General features: G+C 45.4%; 1 protein-coding gene across 1 annotated transcript in view; it reads right to left on the reverse strand.

The window, feature by feature from the left end:
* The window catches only part of MGARP (mitochondria localized glutamic acid rich protein), a 103,978-nt gene that overhangs the window by 71,901 nt on the left and 7,318 nt on the right, over positions 1-24,759 (reverse strand). The window contains exons 2-3 of the mRNA XM_077476921.1: positions 17,302-17,405; positions 3,110-3,203 (exon numbers count right to left, since the gene is read on the reverse strand). Coding sequence (XP_077333047.1) covers positions 3,110-3,203; positions 17,302-17,405 — 198 coding nt within the window. The remainder of the gene's footprint in view (positions 1-3,109; positions 3,204-17,301; positions 17,406-24,759) is intronic.

Consider the following 24,759-nt stretch of genomic DNA (forward strand, 5'->3'; position numbering starts at 1 on the left):
GCGCTTTCACACTGGAGCAGTGTGCTTGCAGGATGTGGAAAAAACTCCTGAAAGCAGCATCATTGGTGCATTGCAGGAGCGGTAAATACACTGCTCCTAAAACGCCTGTGCCATTTAAATCAATGGCCAGCGGTGCTTAGCAGACGTAAAGTGCAGCTAAAACGACAGTAAAGCTCTGTTAAAAATACAGTCGATGCCCCCCACCCCAGTGTGAAAATGCCTTTAGTCTTGACTAAAATGCCATTTTAGTAATCTGCAATTGTTTTAGTCATATTTAGTAGACTAAAATCTGCAGTACATTTTAGTTGACTGAAATCTAATGGGTTTAGTTAAATTGTAATGCATTATTTAAGCATTTCTGTAGAATTTCCAAACTCATATACCCCTGGAGTAAAAATAATCGAATACATAATTTATCGTATTAACATTTGAACACACTGCACAGACTCTGGACAGTGGTCTGAGGCGGCTTGTAATGCACAGTGCTCTGGTCCTCTGGAAAGTCAGAACACGTGAGGCCTGTAATGCACAGTGCTCTGGAAAGTCTGAGGGGACCTGTAATGTGCTCTGGATGCTCATGAGTCAGGACTCTCAGGAGGCTGGTAATGCACACAGTGCTCTGGAGGGTCATCTGAGGAGGCCTTTAATACTGCACAGTGCTAAGCACACTAAGCACGCTACCTTGCTTGCGTTCTGTTTTCGTTAGATGATGAAAATAGAATGGATTCTCGTCATAGCTTGTCAATTGAAGAAAACGTGGGGTAAATTTTGTTTGTTTTTCGGCACTGGAAATATGCCTCTAATGAAAAGGATGATGAAACTTTTCTGTGTGTGATCACGGTCAGTGATCTTTTCGTTTTACAACCATGATGTGCAACTCAGCACAATGTGAGATGGCCACTAACTTGTGTCACAGAACTGACTGCATTATGAAAAACACATTTCAGCACAGCTGCAGACACAAAGCCACTTTTTCTAGAAAGATCTGTGTTTTAGGACATATTTGAACATTTTTGGAAACAAAATCCTGATCTTCCAACATACCCTGCTGGTCCACCTGACATTGTTTTGCCCAAATACAACAAGCTACAGTACCCGACGAGAAGGTTTCCAGCGCAATCCCATCATGCCGGTTCTCGGTGACAGGGCACTGTACATTTTGTGCTGGCTGCAATAGGAAAATGTCACGGAAGACAACACCCGGAGCTGCCTAATTACTTTGAAAACCTGTCTAGTGTGTTTTTGACACTTTTCCCCCAGATGAATGGGTAGTGGTATGATGTACCCCCATACTCACATAGGGTGGGGGGCTGGGATCTGGGGGCCCCCTTATTAAAGGGGGCTCCCAGATTCCAATAAGCCCCCCTTAGATCCTGACAACCAACGGCCAGGGTTGATGGGAAGAGACCCTGGTCCTCATCAACATGGGGACAAGGTGCTGAGGGGTGTGGCCTGGTACCAGCTACTGTACCATCTTAATACTTCAGATCAGCCAACTTCTACAATGAAAAAAGAATACTGTCTCCAATGTCTGGTAATCAGACCAACTTGTGCAGGGCACCTTTACTTTGTCAACGGTATTACATTTCACACTACATCTTTACCAATACAGGAGGCGGGGCACACACCTGTCATATCAAATGAATAATGGTAACAGGAGGGTCTTCAACAGGACTGCGATAACACAGCCACAAGCATCAAGTTAGGCAGACAACAGTTTCTGGCTATGGTTCTAAGCAATTGGATGCATAGGTGTTAACTACCAGGCAAGGCAGAGCAGAGTATACCCTGGTTTTCAGAACCTGCTTCACGGTGTAAATTTATAGGCCTCTCACCATAGTTTATGCTTAATAAAAAAAAATATGGGCTAACTTTACTGGTTCTTTTTTTAGTTCATTAACGTAATTGCATTTGAAAGACGGCTGCGCAAATACAGTTTGACATAAAATATTGCACCATTTTATTCTCTAGGGTGTCTACTAAAATATATTATATATATATATATATATATATATATATATATATATATATATATATATATATATATATATATATATATATATAATGTTTGGGGGTTTTAAGTAATTTTCTAGCAAAAAAATTAAAAATTATTTTCACTTGAAACCAACAAATGTCAGAAAAAGGTTTAGTGTTTAAGTGGTTAAACTTTTATCACTTGCACACTGTCTAAGTCTATTCCATTGACAAATTACTACAATGTTTATACTAAAGTTCAACTGATAAAGAATGTTTTGATTCTTGGTAGACTGCCCAGTTTTTCCTTCCTTTCTTTTGAGGGCTGTGGCTTCAGAAGAGCAGAGAGAATTCTTTGCATAGAAAGAATTGTGAAACACTTTAGTCAAGATTGCGATAACGATTCCTTTATTGCAACAGAAAAAAACAAAAGCTTCTCCAAAGTGAATTGTAAATCCCCTATTGGAGATTAGTCAAAAGAATAGGCGTTTTCATTGAAGGAGGTTCTCACCTATTTAGTGTCAATCATCAAGGACAAAATTAAAGGATAAATCCAATCTGAGCTTGTTTGGCTGAGATTCTCCTATGGATCACAGGATTGCAATTAGTTTTGCACTCCCGTTTTCAGTGGAGAGCGGTCTGAAAACACTTACGCTGAGGTCACAGAGCCAGTCCAGGCATCGTGTCATCGCGACAATGGGGTGCCTGGACTGACACCCCGCTCAGCAAGCTGCTGAGAGCCTGAGGCAGCCACTCCCCGTCCCTCCACAGCTCAGCGTTCCAGCGAGCGAGGAGGAAGCAGAGTGGAGAGCTGCTGATTGACAGTCCTCAGTGTAGAGGTTCCCGTGTCCGATGCTGCACCCACCAAAGTATAAATCAGGAAACCCCCCCTCAACCTATACTTCTCTTTTAAAGGGGGGAATTTCCCCTGTGGGGACACAAACAAGTGGTTGTAAAGACTCAAGGCATTTTACAGGTAAAAAAACCTGTGTGCAGCAGCACCCTTTAATAAACCTATGATATGACTTTAGGAAAATCGAATCTATCCTAACAAAAAAAAAAAGTAACCTGCTCTTTGACAAATTCCAAAAAGTACCACAGCACAGCTTATCTGTATTCAAGAGTTTGATCTTACCTCCAAGTGTGCCCGCTAGGGGTTTCACTTGCGTTTCAATGTATTCATGGCGATCACGATAGCGGGCTCTGTCTCTGTTCACAGTATGCAACGCCTACAAAAGAAAAAAAGAACAAAAAGGATGTAGCCGTTTTGCCTAGAGATGCGCTTTAACTTTTAATTATATTTACAAAGAATCATGGACTTTACAGGCACCAATGTATTAAAAAAATATGTATAAACAAAATGTACAAAAAGTGACTTCAAAACATATAAAGGACAGACTTATACAAGCAGTAATTAGCACATACAACTCTAGCCACTGGGCCCGGGTCACTGAGTGTAATGACCACTGGGGTTCCCCTAAAGTGGGGGCAAAAAACAAAAAAATTGGGGTTTAAGCTTGACTACCCAAAGTCCATGTTAACCACTTAAGGACCAGCCTCGTTTTAAGATTTTGGCATTTACATGTTTAAAACTTTACTTTAGAACCCCCCAAACATTATATATTTTTTTCCTAACAACCTAGAGAATAAAATGGCGGTCATTGCAACACTTTTTTCACGCTGTATTTGCGCAGCGGTCTTACAAACGCACTTTTTTGGGAAAAGTCACTTTTTTGCATAAAAATAAAAAATATAAGACAATAGTAAATTAACCAAATTTTTATTTTATATTGTGAAAGATATTGTTACGCCAAGTGAATGGATATCCAACATGTCACGCTTCAAAATTGCTCCCGCTCAGGGAATGGTGTCAAACTTTAACCCTCAAAAATTTCCATAGGCGACGTTTAAAAAAAAAAAAAAAAAATTCTACAAGTTGCATGTTTGAGATACAGAGGCGGTCCAGGGCTAGAACTATTGCGGCGATACCTCACATGAGTGGTTTGACCACCATTTTCATATGCGGGCGCTACTCACGTATGTGTTCGCTTCTGCAAGTGAGCGCATCGAGACCGGGCATTTAAAACACACACACACACACACACACACACACACATATATATATATATATATATATTTATTACACACCTTTTTTTTTTACACAGTTTAAAAAAAAAAAATAATTTGGGTCACTTTTATTCCTATTACAAGGAACGTAAACATCCCTTGTAATAGAAAAAAAAAAACATGGCAGATCCTCTTAAATATGAGATCTGGGGTCAAAAAAGGTCCTCTGATCTCATATTAGGATTTAAATGCAATCAAAAAAAATTTTGTCATTTGAAAAAAATTTATGTCCCTTTAAGACGTATGGGCAGAAGTATATCTCGATCTATCATGACCATGTCCACATAAATATATATTCATAGAGCATGTGTGTTTTTACCTAGATACTGTTTTTTTTTTGGTGGTATTTAATCACCTCTGCGTTTTATTTTTATTTTTGCGCAAAAAATAAAAAGCAATAATAAATAGCTCCAAATACACACATACATATTTTTTTTCTCAGTTTAGGCCAATATGTATATGGATTGGGCAAAAGTTATCGCGTCTACAAGACAGGGGATAGATTTATATTTATACAATGGCGGCGATCTGCGATTTTTGTGTGTCCTAGGGAGATGTTCTGTGGGGGAGGGGAAGAGATGGGTTACCACTGACATGACAGCAATCAGGGAGCAGTAGACCCCCATCGTGTCACCAGGGCAGCCAGCAGAAACGTTAAGCTTTAAGCCTGGCGTCTTCTTCCCCCCCCCCGAACCTGACCACCAACATTCTCCAGGGCTTGCCACAGGCCATCCTACCGAATCAGCACACAGGCCACCTCACCTGTATGCACTGAGCCGCCCCCCCAAGGAATCCTGTATATATGACAGCCCCTCACACAGTGATTGTGTGCGTACAAAAGTGCACACGGGCGCCGCCCCCTCTCTCCAGCCACCCCTATCACCAATAGATAGATTCATGTATTGCATGAATCTATGGCCGCCACTGCCACCCCCTTCTCAGGCGCTGGGAGCCTGAATTACAGTGGCGTGGTTTTTTTTTTTTTAAGCACCCGATTAGAGCCACAGGCTCTAATAGGCGTCAAAAAAGGTTAAAAAAAAAAAAAAAAGGTAAAACAGCGCTCGCAGTTCACCTAGCTGTGTTAGAAAAGAGAATGAATATTCGCTTTCCTAACACTGAACCACCTCTCCGCCAATCAGGTGCTTAGGTCTGTTACCCGTCAACTGATTGGCCCAAAACTGGCACCGTTATTGGACCAATAAGAGAAAAAAAAAAAAAAAAAAAAAAAAAGGGGACTGCGCTCCTAATCTAAAAGATTAACTAGTTGCTGACCGCCGGCCGTCAAATGACGGCCAGGCGGCGCAGCTATTGTGGCGGGAGGCATCCCTGTTTCTTCGGTGGCGGCGTGTCACGGAGACACCGCTCGCCACCGAAGGGGGTGAACAGCCATTCGTTATGGCTGTTTACCACGTGATCGGCCGTGATGAAGTCACGGCCGATCACAGATGGTCACACCCCCTACGTGCACGGCGCATGCGCGCGATCGCGAGCGCGCTGCACGTGCACGTCGGTGGCGGCGTGTTCCCCGGGAACACTGCTCGTCACCGACACTGGTAAACAGCCATTGGCTGGCTGTTTACCCACGTGATCGGCTGTGATCCTTTCACAGCCGATCACTAAAATGTAAACAAACCGCGGTAACGGGATGTTACCGGGTTCTCCTCCTCACACACCGATCGTGTGTGAGGAGGAGATTGCGGTAACATCTCGTTACCGCATACAGTGTACACCAAACATACTGATTGCCCCCCCCCCAATAAAGAGGACCTGTCACCACCCCTCATAGTACCTGTCAATCACAGTCCATCAGAGTACCTGTCACAGTCCATCAGAGTATTTGAGTACCTGTCCCAGCCCATCAGAGTACCCGAGTACCTGTCCCAGCCCATCAGAGTACCCGAGTACCTGTCCCAGCCCATCAGAGTACCCGAGTACCTGTCCCAGCCCATCAGAGTACCCGAGTACCTGTCCCAGCCCATCAGAGTACCCGAGTACCTGTCCCAGCCCATCAGAGTACCCGAGTACCTGTCCCAGCCCATCAGAGTACCCGAGTACCTGTCCCAGCCCATCAGAGTACCCGAGTACCTGTCCCAGCCCATCAGAGTACCCGAGTACCTGTCCCAGCCCATCAGAGTACCCGAGTACCTGTCCCAGCCCATCAGAGTACCCGAGTACCTGTCCCAGCCCATCAGAGTACCCGAGTACCTGTCCCAGCCCATCAGAGTACCCGAGTACCTGTCCCAGCCCATCAGAGTACCCGAGTACCTGTCCCAGCCCATCAGAGTACCCGAGTACCTGTCCCAGCCCATCAGAGTACCCGAGTACCTGTCCCAGCCCATCAGAGTACCCGAGTACCTGTCCCAGCCCATCAGAGTACCCGAGTACCTGTCCCAGCCCATCAGAGTACCCGAGTACCTGTCCCAGCCCATCAGAGTACCCGAGTACCTGTCCCAGCCCATCAGAGTACCCGAGTACCTGTCCCAGCCCATCAGAGTACCCGAGTACCTGTCCCAGCCCATCAGAGTACCCGAGTACCTGTCCCAGCCCATCAGAGTACCCGAGTACCTGTCCCAGCCCATCAGAGTACCCGAGTACCTGTCCCAGCCCATCAGAGTACCCGAGTACCTGTCCCAGCCCATCAGAGTACCCGAGTACCTGTCCCAGCCCATCAGAGTACCCGAGTACCTGTCCCAGCCCATCAGAGTACCCGAGTACCTGTCCCAGCCCATCAGAGTACCCGAGTACCTGTCCCAGCCCATCAGAGTACCCGAGTACCTGTCCCAGCCCATCAGAGTACCCGAGTACCTGTCCCAGCCCATCAGAGTACCCGAGTACCTGTCCCAGCCCATCAGAGTACCCGAGTACCTGTCCCAGCCCATCAGAGTACCCGAGTACCTGTCCCAGCCCATCAGAGTACCCGAGTACCTGTCCCAGCCCATCAGAGTACCCGAGTACCTGTCCCAGCCCATCAGAGTACCCGAGTACCTGTCCCAGCCCATCAGAGTACCCGAGTACCTGTCCCAGCCCATCAGAGTACCCGAGTACCTGTCCCAGCCCATCAGAGTACCCGAGTACCTGTCCCAGCCCATCAGAGTACCCGAGTACCTGTCCCAGCCCATCAGAGTACCCGAGTACCTGTCCCAGCCCATCAGAGTACCCGAGTACCTGTCCCAGCCCATCAGAGTACCCGAGTACCTGTCCCAGCCCATCAGAGTACCCGAGTACCTGTCCCAGCCCATCAGAGTACCCGAGTACCTGTCCCAGCCCATCAGAGTACCCGAGTACCTGTCCCAGCCCATCAGAGTACCCGAGTACCTGTCCCAGCCCATCAGAGTACCCGAGTACCTGTCCCAGCCCATCAGAGTACCCGAGTACCTGTCCCAGCCCATCAGAGTACCCGAGTACCTGTCCCAGCCCATCAGAGTACCCGAGTACCTGTCCCAGCCCATCAGAGTACCCGAGTACCTGTCCCAGCCCATCAGAGTACCCGAGTACCTGTCCCAGCCCATCAGAGTACCCGAGTACCTGTCCCAGCCCATCAGAGTACCCGAGTACCTGTCCCAGCCCATCAGAGTACCCGAGTACCTGTCCCAGCCCATCAGAGTACCCGAGTACCTGTCCCAGCCCATCAGAGTACCCGAGTACCTGTCCCAGCCCATCAGAGTACCCGAGTACCTGTCCCAGCCCATCAGAGTACCCGAGTACCTGTCCCAGCCCATCAGAGTACCCGAGTACCTGTCCCAGCCCATCAGAGTACCCGAGTACCTGTCCCAGCCCATCAGAGTACCCGAGTACCTGTCCCAGCCCATCAGAGTACCCGAGTACCTGTCCCAGCCCATCAGAGTACCCGAGTACCTGTCCCAGCCCATCAGAGTACCCGAGTACCTGTCCCAGCCCATCAGAGTACCCGAGTACCTGTCCCAGCCCATCAGAGTACCCGAGTACCTGTCCCAGCCCATCAGAGTACCCGAGTACCTGTCCCAGCCCATCAGAGTACCCGAGTACCTGTCCCAGCCCATCAGAGTACCCGAGTACCTGTCCCAGCCCATCAGAGTACCCGAGTACCTGTCCCAGCCCATCAGAGTACCCGAGTACCTGTCCCAGCCCATCAGAGTACCCGAGTACCTGTCCCAGCCCATCAGAGTACCCGAGTACCTGTCCCAGCCCATCAGAGTACCCGAGTACCTGTCCCAGCCCATCAGAGTACCCGAGTACCTGTCCCAGCCCATCAGAGTACCCGAGTACCTGTCCCAGCCCATCAGAGTACCCGAGTACCTGTCCCAGCCCATCAGAGTACCCGAGTACCTGTCCCAGCCCATCAGAGTACCCGAGTACCTGTCCCAGCCCATCAGAGTACCCGAGTACCTGTCCCAGCCCATCAGAGTACCCGAGTACCTGTCCCAGCCCATCAGAGTACCCGAGTACCTGTCCCAGCCCATCAGAGTACCCGAGTACCCGTCCCAGCCCATCAGAGTACCCGAGTACCCGTCCCAGCCCATCAGAGTACCCGAGTACCCGTCCCAGCCCATCAGAGTACCCGAGTACCCGTCCCAGCCCATCAGAGTACCCGAGTACCCGTCCCAGCCCATCAGAGTACCCGAGTACCCGTCCCAGCCCATCAGAGTACCCGAGTACCTGTCCCAGCCCATCAGAGTACCCGAGTACCCGTCCCAGCCCATCAGAGTACCCGTCCCAGCCCATCAGAGTACCCGTCCCAGCCCATCAGAGTACCCGTCCCAGCCCATCAGAGTACCCGTCCCAGCCCATCAGAGTACCCGTCCCAGCCCATCAGAGTACCCGTCCCAGCCCATCAGAGTACCCGTCCCAGCCCATCAGAGTACCCGTCCCAGCCCATCAGAGTACCCGTCCCAGCCCATCAGAGTACCCGTCCCAGCCCATCAGAGTACCCGTCCCAGCCCATCAGAGTACCCGTCCCAGCCCATCAGAGTACCCGTCCCAGCCCATCAGAGTACCCGTCCCAGCCCATCAGAGTACCCGTCCCAGCCCATCAGAGTACCCGTCCCAGCCCATCAGAGTACCCGTCCCAGCCCATCAGAGTACCCGTCCCAGCCCATCAGAGTACCCGTCCCAGCCCATCAGAGTACCCGTCCCAGCCCATCAGAGTACCCGTCCCAGCCCATCAGAGTACCCGTCCCAGCCCATCAGAGTACCCGTCCCAGCCCATCAGAGTACCCGTCCCAGCCCATCAGAGTACCCGTCCCAGCCCATCAGAGTACCCGTCCCAGCCCATCAGAGTACCCGTCCCAGCCCATCAGAGTACCCGTCCCAGCCCATCAGAGTACCCGTCCCAGCCCATCAGAGTACCCGTCCCAGCCCATCAGAGTACCCGTCCCAGCCCATCAGAGTACCCGTCCCAGCCCATCAGAGTACCCGTCCCAGCCCATCAGAGTACCCGTCCCAGCCCATCAGAGTACCCGTCCCAGCCCATCAGAGTACCCGTCCCAGCCCATCAGAGTACCCGTCCCAGCCCATCAGAGTACCCGTCCCAGCCCATCAGAGTACCCGTCCCAGCCCATCAGAGTACCTGTCCCAGCCCATCAGAGTACCTGTCCCAGCCCATCAGAGTACCCGTCCCAGCCCATCAGAGTACCCGAGTACCTGTCCCAGCCCATCAGAGTACCCGAGTACCTGTCCCGGCACATCAGAGTACCCGAGTACCTGTCCCGGCACATCAGAGTACCCGAGTACCTGTCCCGGCACATCAGAGTACCCGAGTACCTGTCCCGGCACATCAGAGTACCCGAGTACCTGTCCCGGCACAGAGTACCCGAGTACCTGTCCCGGCACATCAGAGTACCCGAGTACCTGTCCCGGCACATCAGAGTACCCGAGTACCTGTCCCGGCACATCAGAGTACCCGAGTACCTGTCACGGCACATCAGAGTACCCGAGTACCTGTCACGGCACATCAGAGTACCCGAGTACCTGTCACGGCACATCAGAGTACCCGAGTACCTGTCACGGCACATCAGAGTACCCGAGTACCTGTCACGGCCCATCAGGGTACCCGAGTACCTGTCACGGCCCATCAGGATACCCGAGTACCTGTCACGGCCCATCAGGGTACCCGAGTACCTGTCACAGTCCATTAGGGTACCCGAGTACCTGTCACAGTCCATTAGAGTACCGAGTACCTGTCACAGTTCATCTGAGTACCTGTCACCGCCCTTCAGAGTACCCAAATACCAGTCACCAAACCATCAGAGTACCTGTCACCAGGCCATCAGAGTACCCGAGTACTTGTCACCAGGCCATCAGAGTACCCGAGTACCTGTCACCAGGCCATCAGAGTACCCGAGTACCTGTCACCAGGCCATCAGAGTACCCGAGTACCTGTCACCAGGCCATCAGAGTACCCGAGTACCTGTCACCAGGCCATCAGAGTACCCGAGTACCTGTCACCAGGCCATCAGAGTACCCGAGTACCTGTCACCAGGCCATCAGAGTACCCGAGTACCTGTCACCAGGCAATCAGAGTACCAGAGTACCTGTCACCAGGCAATCAGAGTACCAGAGTACCTGTCACCAGGCAATCAGAGTACCAGAGTACCTGTTCCAGTCCATCTGAGTACCCGAGTACCTGTCACAGTCCACCCGAGTACCCGAGTACCTATCTCCAGCCCATCAGAGTACCCGAGTACCTATTTGCAGCCCATGTCTCATAGAATATACGTTGGGGTGTTTACTTTCCAAAATGGGGTCATTTTGTGGGTAATTTCACTGTCCTGGTGGTCCAGGACCTTCAAAAGTGTGATGGGTAGGAATGAAATAAGATGTGTCATTTATGCTCCTAGAACGCCTGAATGTACTACTTCAATGTTTGGCCCATCTATGTGGCCAGGCTGTGTAAAAGTCCTACACACGTGGTATCGCCGTACTCGGGAGGAGTAGCAGAATGTATTTTGGGGTGTAATTTTTGCTATATACATGCTATGTGTTAGAAATATCTTATAAATTGACAATTTTGTGTAAAAAAAAATGCGTTTTAATTTTTTTCCACATATTCCAAAAACTTCTGGAAAAAAATGAACCGTTCAAAAGACTCATTATGCCTCACAGATTATACGTTGGGGTGTTTGCTTTCCAAAATGGGGTAATTTTATGGGAAATTCCATTGTGCTGGTACACCAGGGCCTTCAAAAGTGTAATAGGTGGTTGAGAAATGAGATGCGTCATTTTTGCTCGTAGAACGTCTGAAGGTACTACATCAATGTTGGTGCTCTGTATGTGGCCAGGCTGTGTAAAAGTCTCACACATGTGGTATCGCCGTACTCGGGAAGAGTAGCAGAATGTATTTTGGGGGGTAATTTGTTGTATACATATGCTGTGTGTGAGAAATAACCTGATAATATGACAATTTAGTAAAAAAAAATAAAAAATCTTCATTTTGCAAAGAATTGTGGGAAAAAATGACAACTTAAAAAAACTCACCATGCTACTTAATACCTTGGGATGTCTACTTTGTAAAAAGGGGTCATTTGGGGGGTATTTGTACTTTCCTGACTAGTTAGAGTCTCAAGAAATGAGATACACCTGATGTACTGAAGGCCTGATCAGAAGTGATGAATTTTCAGTGATTGGCACCATAGTTTGTAGACTCTATAACTTTCACAAAGACCAAATAATATATACTAATGTGGGTTATTTTTACCAAAGATATGTAGCAGTATAAATTTTGGCCAAAATTTATGAAGAAAAATTACTAATTAGCAAAAATTTATGACAGAAACGAAGAAAAAGGCATTTTTTTCACAAAATTTACGTTTTATTTTATTTATAGCACAAAAAATAAAAAACCCACTAGTGATTAAATACCACTAAAAGAAAGCTCTATTTGTGTGGAAAAAAGGACGCAAGTTTCATATGGATACAGTGTTGGATGACTGAGTAATTGTCATTCAAAATGTGAGAGCGCTGAAAGCTGAAAATTGGTCTGGTCAGGAAGGGGGTGTAACTGCACTGTACTGAGGTGGTTAAAAAACAAAAACCCAGTTACAGCTGCAGCTACCAGGATGTGATACACATCCAAAATACAATGCATATAAAGAACAAAATTAGTGAACCAGTGAACCACAACCAATGAGAAAAAGTCCAAACCAAAAGTCTTTATAATGGAAGAGATATCTCCTTAATCACTTAACAACCGGCCCATAGCCGAATGACTGCTACAGGGCGTTTTTTTAACTCTGGGAGGCAGTCATATGACGTCCTCCCAGAATTCCATTCTCACGCGCACTCAAGAGCATCCGTGACTGCTGGGTCCACAGTACCCGGCGCATCACGAATCACGGTAAACGGCTGCTCGTCGCAGCCGTTTACCACATGATCGCTCCTTTAAACGACGGAGTGATCACTTGTAAACAAACCGGCATCATGTTATGACGCTGGTTCCTCCCTCCCCCTCTCTGTACCGATCGGTACAGCGGAGAGGGGAGAGATCGGTATCAGCAGCGCTGTGGGCTGCATCTGCAGTGCCCACATCGCTGCTCACAGAAATTTAACCCCTCAATTACCCGCCATTACCCTGCAGTAAAATTCCAGCCAATACCCTGCAGTAAAATTCCAGCCAATACCCTGCAGTAAAATTCCTCTGAGATACCCTGCAATACCCAGCCATAGACATCGCCCTCCCCCCCCCCCCCCCCCCTCCCGCCGGTGCTTCTACCGACTCGCCAATACGATCAAAGCCAGAATCTTTTTTTTATTTTTTTTTATTTCAGGCTTTCCAGCCTAGAGGTGAGATGTAGGGTCTTATTGTAAAGAGGACCTGTCATGCCATATTCCTATTACAAGGGATGTTTACATTCCTTGTAATAGGAATAAAAGTGATCAAAAAATTTATTTTTGGGGAAAAAAAAATGTCAAACTAAAATAAAGTAAAGTAAAATGAACAATAATAAAAAATTTTTTTTTAAAGCGCCCCTGTTCCCATGTGCTCGCATGCAGAAGCGAACACATACGCAAGTCCCGCCCACGAATGAAAACGGTGTTCAAACCACACATGTGAGGTATCGCTGCGAACGTTAGAGCGAGAGCAATAATTCTAGCCCCAGACCTCCTCTGTAACTCAAAACATATAACCAGTAAAAAAAAAAAAAAAAATAAATTTAAAGCGTCGCCTATGGGGATTTTTAAGTAGCGACGTTTGGCGCCATTCCACGAGCGTGTGCAATTTTGAAGAGTGACATGTTAGTTATCCATTTACTCAGCGTAACTTCATCTTTCACATTATGCAAAAATTGGGCTAACTTTACTGTGTTTTTTTTTTTTTTTTTTTTAAGCACAAAACAGTTTTTTTCCCCAAAAAAAAGCATTAAAAAAAATTGCTGCGCAAATACAATGCGAGATAAAAAAAGTTGCAACGACCACCATTGTATTCCCCAGGATGTTTGCTAAAAAAACATATATAATGTTTTGGGATTTTATGTAATTTTCTAGCAAATAAATTATGATTTTTACACGTAGGAGAGAACTGTCAGAATTGTCCTGGGTGCTCCAGAACCCCTGATGGCGCTCCCTGCATGTTGGGCCTCTGTATGTGGCCGCACTGTGTTAAAGTCTCACACATGTGGTATCGCCGTACTCAGGAGTAATAGCAGAATGTGTTTTGGGGTGTAATTTGTGGTATGAATATGCTGTGTGTGAGAAATAAACTGATATGACAATTTTGTTAAAAAAAATAAAAAAAAGAAGTACAAAAAAAATCTTGATATTTCAAAGAATTGTGGGAAAAAATGACAACTTAAAAAAAAATCATCATGCCTCTTACTAAATACATTGGAATGTCTTCTTTGCAAAAAGGGGTCATTTGGGGGGTATTTGTAGTACTTTTCTGGCATGTTAGGGTCTCAAGTTTTGAAATAGGCCATCAGTACTTCAGGTGTGATCAATTTTCAGATATTGGCACCATAGCTTGTGGACTCTAACTTTCACAAAGACCAAATAATATCCACCAATTTGTACTTATTTTTATTAAAGATATGTAGTATTATAAATTTTGGCCAAAATTTATGAAGAAAAAATTACTAATCTGCAAAATTTATAACAGAAAAAGAAAAAAATATATATATATTTTTTTACAGAATTTTTCGGTATTTTTTTCTTTTATAGCACAAAAAAATAAAAATAAACGAGCAGTGATTAAATACCACCATAAGCTCTATTTGTGTGAAAAAAAAAAAAAAAAAGGACAAAAATTTCATATAGGTCCAGTGTTGCATGACTGAGTAATTGTCATTCAAAATGTGAGAGCACCGAAAGCTGAAAATTGGTCTGGTTATTAAGGGTGTTTAAGTGCCCAGTGGTCAAGTGGTTAAGAGAGTGCCAGTCAGCCGTGCGATCCACCTTCACCAAGCCAGAAACCCATGAGTCAACAGTGGGAATGCACGCTTACCAGAAAGTGGTATGTAAACATTGAACATTGAACATTGAATTTGTCACCTGAACTGCACCAATCCTGACTCCTATTGCGGAATAATGAAAACCGGTTTTCATTATTCACAATGAGGCTTGGTTTTATTACTGTCCCTATTTAAACGTGATGCGTCAGCGCGTCGCCCATACCCCAGACGTCACCGTATGACGAAATGCACGTCGGGTGGTCAAGATGTGCGGACACAATTACGTTGACCTTCTGAACGGGCGTTGGCATGCCGGCCGACATTTCATGCTTTTTTACTGCTATGTTTGTGAGTATATTTTGTTTATTGAAATGAAAATATCCTGCCTGGTTTACGCTATGGGCGGCTTTGTGTATTCTGAGTTACCATCTAAACCATTGCCTGCTTATGTGGAAATCTCCATGGTCCATTCGAAAGCGTTTCCGCAATAGGAGTCAGGATTGGTGCAGTTCGGGTGACAAATTCAATGAGCGTTTACATACCGCTTTCTGGTAAGCGTGCATTCCCACTGTTGACTCACGGGTTTCTGGCTTGGTGAAGGTGGATCGCACGGCTGACTGGCACTCTTAAGGAGATCTCTTCCATTATAAAGACTTTTTCTCATTGGTTGTGGTTCACTGGTTCACCTTTTTTATGGATATCTTTTTATTAAATTTGTCACTGGGTTTTTAATCTTATTTAATTATAATCACTGTATTTATATTGATTATAATTCATTTACTTAGTCAATAATTAATTAATTAATTCATTTATAATTATTTATTCACTTTTTGAATATAATCAACTTATTAATCACTATATTAATAATTTAATCATATTTAATTTGAGCATTTCTCACTTAATTTTGATTGTATATGAATAGTTCTAGCTGATTTCACTTAATCTATTGGAATTATCCGATTAATTTTCATTTCTTTGCACAAACAGTAATAGCCTCAGTGGGGGTAGGTAGCGCAGCTAATTTTGTTCTTTATATGCATCGTTATTGGTTGCCTATCAGGAGGAGAGGATGGGAGAAGACAACGGCAGGAGAAGCATGAAGGACCCTGCTCGCCGCAGTTACCCACTGCCCCACCAAGACAGGTTAAGTGACAGACGACGAGCAGGCAGGGGGTCTCACTGGCTGCAATTGATGATTTTTATTTCTTTCAGAACAGCAGAAGCTGTGAAATAGTTTCTGTAATGCAGAGCACAGCTCCCCTTCACCTGTCCTGCCTTCTTCTGGCCTGGGCAGGCACCAGTGTCCCTTACAATTGTGGTGGGTGTACCCCCCTGATGGCAGCCCTGCATGTCACTAGGGAGAACAGGGAAATACCTCGTTTACAAAATGCATCTCCCCGTTCTGCCATTCCGGGACACCGGCGGACATAGAGTCCTGACGGGGGTGTGCACCCACAATGCCACAATTCAAAGGGGTTATACCTGTACGCCCATTTGCCCAGCCGTGCCATTGTGCATAGTCATGCGCTGGTTGGCATGTGGTTAAGGCAGAGTTAGGTAGGAGGGGAGATTTCACTGTACCTAACCACTATAAAGGACATGTCTCCTCTCCTCTGACAGCACAGGAATTTGTGTGTTTTAATACACAAATCCCCACGCTGATGCTCATGCACACGATAGCGCGTGGCCCAGCAGCTAGAGTTGGATGTGCTAATTATCGCTTGTTTAAACTCTTGCTTAACAGCCGCCGCAGTTTTACTGCGACAGAATGGCACGGATGGGCGGAACTATGTTACGTCGCTTTGCCTTTTGGCCACTAGCGGCACGCGCACCCGCAGCGTGTGACCGACCCCGATGCGAGTGCCCGGGGGATGCGATGACCGCCGGGCTCCCACGATCGCTCGTGCTAGATCCCGGTTCATTCAGGGGATAGGAGACAGACTGTGTGTTCATACTATGTATGAACACTGATCTCGCTCTCCTCCTAGACAGTCCCATCCCCCCACAGTTAAACACACATAAGGAACACAGTAAACACCTTGATCGCCCCCTAGTGTTAATCCCTTCCTTGCCAGTAGCGGGATCGCATATCACCGGCATTACTAGCAGAAAAAAATAATAAAAAAAAATAAAAGCCACAAATCTATCCCCTATTCTGTAGGCGCTATAACTTTTTCACAAACCAATCAATATACGCTTATTACAATTTTTTCAAAAAAATATGTAGAAGAATACAGATCGACCTAAACTGAGGAAAAAAAAAAAAAAAAAAAAAAAAAAAAAAAAAATTAAAAACACTAACAAAGTGGGATATTTATTATAACAAAAAGTAAAAAAAAGATCTGTTTTTTTTCAAACTTGTCACTTTTCTTCATAGCGCAAAAAATAAAAACCGCAGAGGGGATCAAATACCACCAAGAGAAAGCTCTATCTGTAGGGGGGGCGGGCGACAATTTTGTTTAGGTACAGTGTTGCATGACTGCGCAATTGTCAGTTAAAGTGACGCAGTGCTGAATTGCAAAAAATGGTATGTTATTGAGCAGCCAAATCTTCCAGGGCTGAAGTGGTTAATTCTGTACTTAAAATGTTTTACATTATTTTTTGAACATTTGTTAATAAAATTACTATTTTTAAATACATTGGGGTGCCTGTAAAGTCCATGATTCTTTCAACATATAATCAATCAATTCAGTTATTAGGATGTGGCACTTTACTATTAGTTATACACCTGCAGTACCATCCTGTGGTGGTGTATTTGTGCTAGTTTATTTGTAAACTTAAATTAGCTGTGACTTCTGAGATACCCAATAAGCAATCCCAGCAAAGAGAAAATACTTACATATGCCACTCCACCAACTGCAGATACACCAACGAACAGGTAGTAAGGCAGAGCTTCACCAGAAGAGCCTGGCACACTGCTGGCTGACATCTGACGAACAGGTGCTGTAAAGAGAACAAAAAACACAATCAGAGCGTGCACAGGCATAATACTAGAATCAGGGATTGACCGATTATTGCAGGCCAATATCAGCATTTTCTGAAAAATCCATATTGGTCGCAAACTAGAGGGATATCATTTAATATACAGGTTTTATATAGTGCCAACAGTTTGCACAGCGCTTAACAAAATAAAGGCAGACATTACAGTTACATTACACTTCGGTCCAAGAGGAGGGCCCTGCCCATTAGAGCTTACAATCTAAAAAAGGTAGGGTTAATTGATACAAAAGGTAACAGCTGTGGGGGGGGGGGGGGGGGGATGAACTGATGGAGGAAGTAAAACTGTTAGAAGCAGGATAGTCTTCTTTGAAGAGAAGGGTTTTCAGGAATCATTTAAAGATGGATAGATTAGCGGACAGTCGGACAGATTGGGGTAAGGAGTTCCAAAGGATGGGAGAAGCTCTGGAGAAACCCTGGAGGTGAGCATGGGAGGAGGCGACAAGGGAGCTAGAGAGCAGGAAGTCTTGGGAGGACCAAAGAGAGCGGCTTGGTTGGTATTTTGGGACTAGGTTAGTTAAGTAGCTGGGGGCAGATTTATGGATGGCTTTGTAAATTGTTAGTACTTTGAATTTTATTCGTTGGGCGAGTGGAAGCCAGTGGAGGGATTGGCAGAAAGGGGTGGAGGACAATGAATGGTTGGTAAGGTGGAGGAGTCTTGCAGCAGCATTCATTATGGACTGAAGGGGGGATAGTGTATGTAAAGGTAATCTAATGAGGGAGTTGCAGTAGTCGAGGCAAGAGATGACCAGGGAGTGAATTAGACGATTGGTGGTGTCAGTTAAAAAAGGGCATATTCTGGAAGTGTTGGAGGCATGATTTGGACAGGGATTGTATGTGGGCCTGAAAGACCAGATCAGAGTCTAAGGTTACTCCTAGCAACCTGGCATGTCGGGATGGACTGATAGATATGCCATTGATCTTTTGATCTTGACAAAGAAGTCCGGGGAAGGGGCACATGGGGGAGGAAATATTAAGAGCTCAGTTTTAGAAAGTGGTTTGACATCCAGGCTGATATGTCTGTTAGTAAAATTGGTGATGCGCGAGATTGATGGGGTGAGCAGAGGGGCAGAGAGATAGATTTGGGTGTCAGCATATAAATGGTAGTGGAAGCCATGGAAGGCCATCAGCTGATCCAGGGAGGACGTGTAGTTCGAGAATAGAGGTCCAAGAATAGCACCTTGGGGGACCCCAACGCTAAGAGGAGGAAGCGGAGCTGTAAGTGACACTGAAGGTGCGATGAGATAGGCAAGATTCAAACCAACAGAAAGTGCAGCTATATAAATCTGTCCTTTTAAAATACAATTCCTGCCTCCATGCTGCCAAACAAGCTAACTTTGTCTCTCATTAATACTTTGTCATCTAGTCCCCGTTGGCTCTTCTCAACCTTGAACTCTACGCTTTGTTCACCACCCCCTGTATCCACTAACTCACTGCCCGAGAGATTGCCAATCACTTCAAAGACAAGATTGATGCAATTTGTGAGGAAACCTTCCACTGTGCCTACATCTTCCCCACACAACATACCTTGCCCAATAGCACATTCAACACTCTCCTCTTTTGCATTGGCTGCTACTGAAGAGGTTACAAAACTTCTCAGACGCCCACTTAACCAATTGTCCATTGGATGCCGTTTTCTCACATACTACGGTCACCCTCTTAATTCTACCCTATGCTCCCTCACATCTTCAATCTCTCCCTTTCTAGTGGCACCTTCCCTCTACAACATGTGCATATCACCCCCATACTTAAAAAGCCCTCACTGGACCCCACCAACCTGAACAACTTAAGACCCATCTCATTGCTCCCATTCACCTCTAAACTTCTAGAACGTTTAGCCTACAAATGTCTTAGCTCCTTTCTCACTGAAAATAACCTACTTGACCCATTCCAGTCTGGCTTTCGCTCGCAGCACTCCACGGAAACTGCCTTACTAAAACTCACTAACGATCTACTAACACCTAAAACCAACAGCCAATACTCCATATGCCTACTACTTGACCTCTTTGCTGCCTTTGATGCCGTTGACCACCCACTCCTCCTCAAACTACATTCCCTTGGCCTCCAAGATTCTGCTCTATCCTGGTTCTCTGCCCATCACAGCGCTCCTTCAGGGTCACCTACAACTGTCTACTCCCCTCCATTGCCTCTTTCTGCGGGAGCCCCCCTTCTCTATTCTATCTACACCTCCTCCCTTGATAACCACCCATGGCTTCCAATACCACTTATATGCCGATTACACTGTCTACTCCTCACCTCACTCTTTCAGTCTCCTCTGGCATTACTGACATATCAGCATGGATGTCACACCACTTCCTTAACCACTTCAATACTGGGCACTTAAACACCTTCCTACCGAGACCAATTTTGAGCTTTCAGCGCTGTCGCACTTTGAATGACAATTGCAGTCATGCTACACTGTACCCAAATTAAATTTTTATAATTTTTCCCACAAATACAGCTCTCTTTTGGTAGTATTTGATCACCTCTACCGTTTATTTTTTGCTAAACAAACAAAAAGACCGAAAATTTTGAATTTTTTTTTAAAAAACTTTGTAAATTAAGTTTTCTCCTTCACGGATGGGCACTGATGGGGTGGCACAGATGGGCACTGAGAGGCGGCACAGATGGTTTTATGCTGATGGATGCCAAACAATGCATGCCAATCAGTGATGCCCATTGTGGCCACTGATTGGCATCCATTGTGGAGGGCATCTCTGGGGGGCTGTGCTGATGATCAGCACAGACCCCGCCCCCTGTCAGAGGAGCAGCCGATCGGCTCTCCTCTACTCACGTCTGACAGACGTGAGAGGAAAAGCCGATCACCGGCTCTACCTATTTACACTGTGATCAGCTGTAATTGGACACGGCTGATCCGGAGACTCTTTCCCGAGATCGTAGTTGCGGGGTGTCAGACTAACACCCCGCAACAACGATCGCCGCGGCTCAAAATCCTGAGGACGGTCTAGGACGTCCAGTCAGGATTTTGAAACCCCTTTGCAGCCGTCATTTGACAATTGACAGGGAAAAAAAGAAGAGGAAAAAAAGAAAAAAGACAAACTTGAGTGATCTACTCCCTCTCCCGCTTAATGCGGTTTACCTTACAGCAGTAAGGTAATAATTTAGTACACCTATGGCTGTTACACACACTGCGGATCCACCTCTCACTGAAAGTCAATGTGTTACCTGATGTTACTATAGAACACCTCCACACTGCACTCTGCACCATGAACCCAGAAGAGTGTCCTTTTAAAGGGGTTGTAAAGGTTCGTTTTTTTATTTTCTACATAGGTTCCTCTAAACTAGTGCATTGTTGGTTCACTTACCTTTTCCTTAGATTTCCCTTCTAAATGTTTTTTTTCTTTGTCTGAATAACTCACTTCCTGTTTCTCCTCAGTAAACTTCACACCATCATCCGAGCTGGTGGTTAGCCAGAACAGCTTACTGAGGAGGAACAGGAAGTGAGAAATTCAGACAAAGAAAACAAAGAAAAAAAAAAACATTTATAAAGGGAAATCGAAGGAAAAGGTAAGTGAACCAACAATGCACTAGCTTATAGGAACCTATTTAGAAAATAAAAAACGAACCTTTACAACCCCTTTAAGTTTCATCAGCACAATTTGCACTTTAGCTATATGGACTTATTTATCCATTATAGATCTTATTTATCTATTTATGGTTATCTTAAAGTCTTTTTAGATATTTATTTTTATTATCCACTTGAGTCACCTGCTCAGCAAACCTGCTTGTGATCTCTCTTCACTTATTATGCACTGTATTACCATACTTTATTATTTATGGTAATTTGCACTTTATTGGTTATATGGTGCCTATTTATGTATTGTAAAGTTATTTACAGTTATATGCGAACACTATTTAATATACTTAGGAGCTCAACACCAATTATTGGATTTATTTTATTTACTCATGGGTAGTATTTGGCCCTCATGGACCTTTGGTTTTCTATTTCTTTCCTAAGTAGCGCGGGAGTACTTACTTACAAAAGTGATTTAATACCACCCAAAAGAAAGCTGCGGGGGAAAAAAAAAAAAAAAAAGTTTGGGTACCGTGTTGTATGACCGCGCAATTGTCATTCAAAATGTTACAGCTCTGAAAGCTGAAAATTGGCCTGGGCAGGTAGGGAGTGAAAATACCCTGTATTGAAGTGGTTAAGAGACATTCAATTTAATCAGCATGAAACAGAGCTTAGTTATGCAACAGCATGAGGCTGTATATTCTGAAATATTTACATTTTTGGTTAACTCATTCAATGAATGCAAGCTGAGATTACATCGTGAATAATAGTTACATGCACTGCATTGATGCAGTCACACAATTTCACAGTAACCATGCGATAATCCCCATCAGAACACAATAGCTCAGAAGGGGGAAATCGCTGTACCAACGTCTGATTGTTAGTACAGAGGCTCAGACCTGAGCTGACAATTTTTTTTCATTCAACCTCCCCAGGAAAAAAAAAAAAGAAACACACACACACACACACACACACACACACACACACACACACACACACACACACACACACGTGTGTACTAGGCTTTATAGGAAATAGCTGACATTTGTATAACAGAAAGGAGGGCAAGTACCTCGAGAATAGTATTAAATATTTATAGCTGGACTCCAGCCAGGACACTCTTCCCCTCCCCAATGAAGCTCAGATCATACTGTATCATCAGAACATTTTATTTGCCAGTGTGCAACCTCACTGTGTATCATTGTGGCAGCCACATGTATGATAATCCTGACAGTATTAATGACGTCTCACATTTCTAAAGGAATAAAAGGACTTCCTGACAAAAGATCTTGAAATGCTGCAGAAACAATCCCATTTTATTAACCACTTTCAGACCGGACCATTTTGCTGGCTTAAGACCAGACCACTTTTTGCAATTCGGCACTGCCTCGCTTTAACTGACAATTGCGCAGTCATGAGATGTGGTTTCCAAACAAAACTGACCTTCGCCCCCTCCACAAATAAATTTATTTTGGTAGCATTTGATCAGCCCTGCGTTTTTTATTTTTTGCGCTATAAAACAAAAATAGAGGGACTCGCTACCACAACCTGTCTGGCTATCCCCTACTCTTGCTACCTTCAGGCAAAAACTCAGGGAAGCCCATCACGCCTCCAGCTATTCTTTTACCACTTCCATCAGCTTATTCCTCACAGTTACAACCTTTTTGAACCACTTGCCCCACACTATTAGATTGTAAGCTCTTCTGAGCGGGGCCATCTTAATCCTCTTGTATTAGATTGTATTATAATTATATTGTTTCCCTTTTATATTGCAAAGCACTGAGTAAAAGGTTGGCGCTATATAATGCCTGAATACTACTACATTTTGTGATTCCATAAAACTTTTGAATGAAACTATCATTTTGCTGCCAGCTTTTGTTTTACAATCAACTCTAAACAAACTGTCACAAAAATCAGCCCATGGCTCCGACATCCCACTTGAAGGGTAGGGAGGTCAGGAAATGTTTAATCAAGAAATAAACAAGCCACACTCTACTAACACATGACTTCCTGAATGGCTTTCCTATGTATCCCCTGAAAGCTGCTGAGGGTGCAAAACCGTGCAACAACCCAATTTCAGACAGATACAGTGCCTTGTTTGTTCACCAACGTTCTCTGAGGGCTTCACAGAACAGCTGCATTTATAATGAGATTAAATTACACACAGGTGAACTCTTTACCAATTAGGTGACTTCTGAAGGCAATTGGTTCCACTAGATTTTAGTTAGGAGCATAAGAGTAAAAGGGGCTGAATATAAAAATGCACGCCACACTTTTCGGATTTGTAAAATCATTTTCCTTCCACTTCACAATTATGTGCCACTCTGTCGGTCTATCACAGCGTTTCTCAACTCCAGTCCTCAAGGCACCCCAACAGATCATGTTTTCAGGCCTTCATTATTTTGCACAGGTGATTTGATCAAATTCACTGCCTTAGTAATTACCACAGCCATTTCATCTGAGGGAAATCCTGAAAACGTGACCTGTTGGGGCGCCTTGAGGACTGTAGTTGAGAAACACTGGTCTATCGCATAAAATTCCAATAAAATAAATTTACGTTTTTGGTTGTAATGTGACAAAAAATGTAGAAAATGTCAAGGAGTATAAAATACTCTTTCAAGGCACTGCAGATTCCCAGTGGTTGCTATGGGTTACTGTACTGCCAAAAGGGGACCTGTGGGCATAGACCTGTGTGAAGTACCACTACTGGATGAGATTTAACCACTTCCTGACCGGTGCACAACGATGTACGTCGGCAGAATGGTACGAGCAGGCAAATTGGCGTACAGGTACGTCCATTTGTATTTGCCACCCTGCCATCGCGTGCGCACCGCCGGCAGCGCATGCCAGTCGGGACCCCCGCGAGTCCGGTCGCCGGGGTTCCGCAGACATGATCGCCGCGGAGATACCCACATTCGTCTCACGGGGAGATTCTGTTTACAAGTGACACTGATCTCTGCTCCATGTGATTGGAACAGAGATCAGTGTTCACCAACACACAGCCCAGCCCCCACAGTAACAGGCCCCTAGGACACACTTAACCCCTACACTGCCATTTACACAGGAATCAGTGCATTTGTATAGCACCGATTGCTGTATAAATGACAATGGGGCCAAAAATGTGTCAAAAATGTCCGATGTGTCCACCATAATGTCGCAGTCAAAAAAAAAAAAAAAGCCGCCATTAATAGTAGCAAAAAAAAAGAAAATTAATAAAAATGCCTAAAAAACTATCACCATTTTGTAAATGCTATAAATTTTGCACAAACCAATCGCTTATTGCGATTTTTTTTAACCAAAAATATGTAGAAGAATACGTATCAGCCTAAACTGAGGCTAAGAAAAAATGTTTTTATTTATTTTTGGGCAGCACAGCTGGGGGTATCCTGTCTCCGTGGACCCCCCTCCGCGTGATTGCGTCGGGCTATTCCGCCGGCGGCCGGTAATTGAGGCCCTCTGTGGTCCTATGATTCCTTCTGGAATCTGGCGCCCTCTTGTGGTGGCCATTGGTATGACAACCAGCAATGCTAATGGAGATTCCCCTGGCTCTTTTCATTGCCTGCCTATCTCCTTCCCTTTATTTAGAACCCATAAACATATATATTTTTTATTCTAACATCCTAGAGCAGTGAAGGCGAACCTTGGCACTCCAGATGTTTTGGAACTACATTTCCCATGATGCTCAACTACACTGCAGAGTGCATGAGCATCATGGGAAATGTAGTTCCAAAGCATCTGGGGTGCCAAGGTTCGCCATCACTGCCC

Source organism: Lithobates pipiens, unplaced genomic scaffold, assembly GCF_037356315.1.
Source record: "Lithobates pipiens isolate NorthernLeopardFrog02 unplaced genomic scaffold, aLitPip1_a1.2 Scaffold_13, whole genome shotgun sequence".
Classification (NCBI taxonomy): domain Eukaryota; kingdom Metazoa; phylum Chordata; class Amphibia; order Anura; family Ranidae; genus Lithobates; species Lithobates pipiens.